Consider the following 5213-nt stretch of genomic DNA (forward strand, 5'->3'; position numbering starts at 1 on the left):
GTGCTGAATCAGCCAGTTACAAAGCTTCACCACACCAACTGGCCCATCGGATCATAACTGTGCTAATGCAAAGCCCTGACGATACAAAGATGACAAAGGACATAGGCAGTCCCGGGTATCAAGACATTCACAGTGTAGTAAGGGGAATGTGACATGTATTAAGGGAGGTAATATTTGAAAAAAGTGCTTTACCCAGTGCTTGGCACATAATAGGTATAGATGAATGTTTTTTCCTTTCCCTTCCCCATGTACACAATTAAGTCTGGGGGCAGCTAGGTGGCACAGTGGAGAGAGCCCCAGCCTGGGAGTCAGGAAGAGCTAGGTTCAAATTCAGCCTCAGACACTTACTAGCTGTGTGACCCTAAGCAAGTTACTTAACCCCAATTACCACTCCCCAAAAAAATGTGTTACAGGTTTGAAGGTGATAGGAATATGATGTGTATTTTTTAAAATTGAAGCATAGTAGGGTAGAATGAGTGGTCCATTAGGAATTGAAAGGAAAAGGTTCAGATTCCAACTCTACCTCTTACTACCTTTTTGTCACCTTACCCTTAAGTTCTCTGTACCTCAGTTTCTTCCTCTGTTAAAAAAAAAAGGAGGGGGGAGGGGGGAGGTTGAACTAGCTAATCTCTCACAGGTCTAAATCTCATGAGTCTATGAACCTATGAATTTAAGGAGAGATCATTTTAGCCAGGGTGGGGGAGAGAATGAAATAGACCTAGGAAAGCTTCATAGAGAATATGGTAGCATCAAAGGAAGGTTTCAAAGGAAGAGAAATGTTTCAATAGACAGTAATACAACAAGTGCATTCCATGTATAGGAAATGCCTGGGGATGAGAGAGGGCTGGACGAGATCAGGAAACAACTAAGACTCTAGTTTTGCTAGAACATAGAATGTTGTGAAGGAGAAGCATGTGGAGAAAGTCTGGAAAGGTACACTGGTGATAGATTATTGAGGGTCTCTTGTATCAGATTAAAGAGGTTGCATTTTATCCTATAAACAACAGGGTTATTGGGGCAGCAATATGAAGGATGGGGGAAATGTGAAGATAGGGAAGAGGCTAGAGACAAGTAAACCATTTGGGAAGCTATCCCAATAGTTCATATGAGTTGGTGAGAGCTTGAACTAGCAGTGGTAGCATGAATGGAAAGGAGGGGAAGGATATGAAATAGCATTATTATTATTCAATTTAAATAAAATCAACAAGCATGTATTTAGTACCTACTATGTGCCAAACAGTGTTCTAAGCACTTTACGAATAAATTATTACAAATATTACAAATATTGGGGCAGCTAGGTGGTGAAGTAGGTAGAGCACTGGAGTGAAGAGGATCTGAATTCAAATCTCACCTCAGGCATTTACTAGCTGTGTGACACTGGGCAAGTCACTTAATCCCAATTGCCTTAAAATATCCAGGGCCAACTCCAGTCATCCTAATATATATCTTTCTACGGAACCCAGATGCCTCTGTAGGAGAGAATGAGGTTGGTCACCTTGCACAGCCCTCCCTCACTTAAATCCAATTCACTGCAAGTCATGACATCACCCCGATGTCATGGTCCTCTTCAAGAATGAAGGACAAACAACAAATATTACCTCATTTTCTCCTCACAACAACCCTGGGAGATAGGTATGCCCTATTATTATCCCCTATACAGATGAGGAAACTGAGGCAACCAGAGGAGAAGTGACTTGCCCAGGATTACACAGCTAGTAAATATCTGAGAGACCACATTTGAACTCAGGTCCTCCTTACTCCAAGGTCAAGGCTCTATTTCCTGTGCCACCTAGCTCCTATATTAAGAAGATTTTTTTTAAAGGATTTGGCAACTAATTAGATGTGGCAGATAAAAAAGAGGGGTACCTTAGCCTACCATCCTTCTGGTCTTGACAAACTCCAAGATAATACTGAGATTTCATTTAAAATTCAAAGACAAATTAAATAAAAGTTAGGAATGTTTTGAGTTCTGTCACAAGTTACAGAATCTCCACCAAGTTAGATAGATTTTCAGACTTCATCTAGTCCAATCTTCATTTGTAACATTGAAACTCCACGTAAAGATCACAAGTGTAGAAGTTCTCAAAGTATGGTCTGTGGACCCCTCAGGGTCCCTGAGACCCTTTCCCAGGCTCCTGGGGATGAAAACTATTTTCATAATAATTTTTGTTCAGTCATTTCAGTTGTGTCCTAAGACATTATTTGCCTATTAAAATATTCCTCCCTTTTCCAACTATATATTTGTGTGAAGCCAGATTTTCTTCATTTGCTTCATTCAAAACAATATGTAGCATCAGACTGAATAAAGAAGCAGATGTTAGAATCTAGTTGTGTTCTATTATGCCAAACATTAAAAAAAATATATAAAAACAATGCCACTCTTCTCACTACTTTTTGTTTTGGAAAGGTTATTTTTTCATTAAAAATGTTATTTAGGTGAACATGTAACAACTTTGTTATTGCTATTTTTAAACAGATGAATTTTTAAAATTATTCATTTTAGTTTATAGTAGAATAAATGTCAATAGATATATATAAATGCTCTTTAGGGTCTTCAATAATTTGTAAGAATGTAAGGGGGTCCTGAGGGCAAAAAGTTTTTGAATCACTGCTCTCTAGTGATAGAAACTCCACACCTCCTCAGTTATAGGAAACCAATCCATTTTTGGAAAACTCTAAATATTAAGAAGTTTCAGGGCCAGGTAGGTGGCACAGTTCATAAAGTTCTGGCCCTGGATTCAGGAGGACCTGAGTTCAAATGTGACCTTAGACACTTGACATTTAGTAGCTGTGTGACCCTGAGAAAAATCACTTAACCCTCGTTGCCCCGCAAAAAAAAAAAAGAAAGAAAGAAAGAAAGAAAGAAAGAAAGAAAGAAAAAAGAAAAATTTCTTCCTTTAAACTGAAATCAGTTTCTCTGCAATTTCTAATTGATTCTTTTATTTGTTTTCTCAGGGTTCATTCAGAATTCTTCTAAGTGTTATTGATTGAACACAGACTAAAGGATGCTATTTTCACTTTCATTTTTTATTTTATTCAAGTTTTCTTGTACAAAATGACTAATATGATAATGTTTTACATAATTGTACGTGTATAGCCCATTTCTGACTTCTTACCACCTCAGGAAGCAGGGAGGGGAGGGAGGGAAGGATAAAATTTAGAACTCAAAACTTTAAATAGCTGTGTGACCTTGGGCAAGCCACTTACCTCTCATTGCCCTGCAAAAAACCAAAACAAAACAAAATCTTTAAATAGAAATGTTTATGTTTTTAATTCCTCTTCTACATGGCAGCCTTTCAAATACTTACAGACAGTTATCATGCCCCATAGGTTTGAACCTTTACCTGGGCTCAATGTCCCCAGTTCCTTCAACTGCGCTTTATATGACATGGTCTCCATTTCCCTCAAAAAAGGCTGTTCTGGCTCCAATCCAGTTTGTCAGTGTCTTTCCTAAAAAAGTGGCAACTCAAAAACCAATAGAATATGCCAGATATGGTCTGACTAGCACAGAATACAGTGGGACTACTACCTCCTCCTTCTATATATTATGCTCTTGTTACTTAAACTTAAGATAAAGTCAGCTTTAACTTCCATGCCACAATTTTGCTCATATTAAGCTTGAAAATCTAAGATTTTTTGTTTGTTTTTCTTCTGCAGGGCAATGAGGGTTAAGTGACTTGCCCAGGGTCACACAGCTAGTAATTGTCAAGTGTCTGAGGCTGGATTTGAACTCAGGTCCTCCTGAATCCAGGGCTGGTGCTTTATCCCCTGTGCCACCTAGCTGCCCCCAAAATCTAAGATTTTTTTAATGTGAACTTTTTTCTAGCCATGCCTCCCATAGACTAGGATTTTACAGTTGATTATAGAATTTTACATCTATCCCTAAAAGATTTCATCTCATTAAATTTGGTCTATCATCTCAGTCTGTCAGGGTCTTTTTGTATACTGACTCTGCCTTCCATCTCTATCTTTTGTGTTAGCTGCCAACTTCATAAGCATGTCTTCTGTGCCCTCATCCAAGTCATTGATTAAAATGCTAAGTACAGAGTGAAGTGCAGACTCTTCGGGTCCAGCTGCCACCTCCGCCGCACCCATAGCTGCCTGCTTCTCCTGCTCCAGCCTAAGCTTCCCTGGACCATGGCCAACACCGAGCGCACCTTCATTGCCATCAAGCCCGACGGCGTCCAGCGGGGCCTGGTCGGGGAAATCATCAAACGTTTCGAGCAGAAGGGATTCCGCCTTGTGGGCATGAAGTTCCTTAGGGCCTCAGAAGAACATCTGAAACAGCATTATGTTGACCTGAAGGACAGGCCATTTTTCCCTGGGCTTGTGAAATACATGAACTCAGGACCTGTTGTAGCCATGGTCTGGGAGGGCTTGAATGTGGTGAAGACAGGCAGAGTGATGCTGGGGGAGACTAACCCAGCTGATTCTAAGCCAGGAACCATTCGTGGGGACTTCTGCATTCAAGTTGGCAGGAACATCATTCATGGCAGTGATTCTGTAAAAAGTGCTGAGAAGGAGATCAGCCTGTGGTTTAAACCTGAAGAACTGGTTGACTATAAGTCTTGTGCCCATGACTGGGTCTATGAATAAGATTTAAAAAATGGATATAAACTGGACCCACCACTCTTAGTAGCTGTGGTATGCATGTGCATGTGTGTGTCTTCATCACAGAGTATGAATATGTGTGTATGTCTGTGTGTATGTGTCTATCCCTGAATACATCTCATGCCAGGGGATTGAAAGGAATTGGAACCAGCATTTTCTAAAACAGTCTTGTAACCCTGTTCAATAAAGCCTTGGAAATAAAAAAATAAAAAAATAAAAAAAAATGCTAAGTACAAAAAAAAGGTTGCTATTATAGTATCAGAAAGATTAGATTTCAAAGCAAAAAGCATTGAGAGATTTTTTTAAAAAATAGGAAATAGGTACATTGCAATGTAGAAAATGTAATAAAACAACAATACTAAAAGTATATATCCCAAACATCTAGCAATAAAATATGTAAGAGAGAGATGACAAATGAAGAAAGAAATGGAAAGTATTATAATTGTAATTAAAGAATTCAAATACCTATTATTAGCATACAAAAGCTCAAGTAGAGTTAAACAATATAATAAATAAGATAATACTAATTGGTATATGGAGAGAACTCAATGGAACACCAGAGAATGTACTCTTTTCAAACAGGTTCACATAGTTCACAAAAA

General features: G+C 38.8%; 1 protein-coding gene across 1 annotated transcript; it reads left to right on the forward strand.

Moving 5' to 3' along the window:
• Window positions 1-4049: 4049 nt before the first annotated feature.
• LOC122727516 (nucleoside diphosphate kinase B) lies at window positions 4050-4835 on the forward strand. Its single transcript, XM_043965099.1, has one exon. It carries the CDS (start codon window positions 4138-4140, stop codon window positions 4594-4596), a length of 459 nt encoding a protein of 152 aa, XP_043821034.1. The 5' UTR covers window positions 4050-4137; the 3' UTR covers window positions 4597-4835.
• Window positions 4836-5213: the final 378 nt, after the last annotated feature.

The sequence above is a fragment of the Dromiciops gliroides genome, chromosome 5 (assembly GCF_019393635.1).
Source record: "Dromiciops gliroides isolate mDroGli1 chromosome 5, mDroGli1.pri, whole genome shotgun sequence".
Taxonomy (NCBI): domain Eukaryota; kingdom Metazoa; phylum Chordata; class Mammalia; order Microbiotheria; family Microbiotheriidae; genus Dromiciops; species Dromiciops gliroides.

Coding starts and splice junctions, on each gene's coding strand:
- LOC122727516 (XM_043965099.1), top strand. CDS start 4,138: ATGGCCAACACCGAGCGCACCTTCATTGCCATCAAGCCCGACGGCGTC.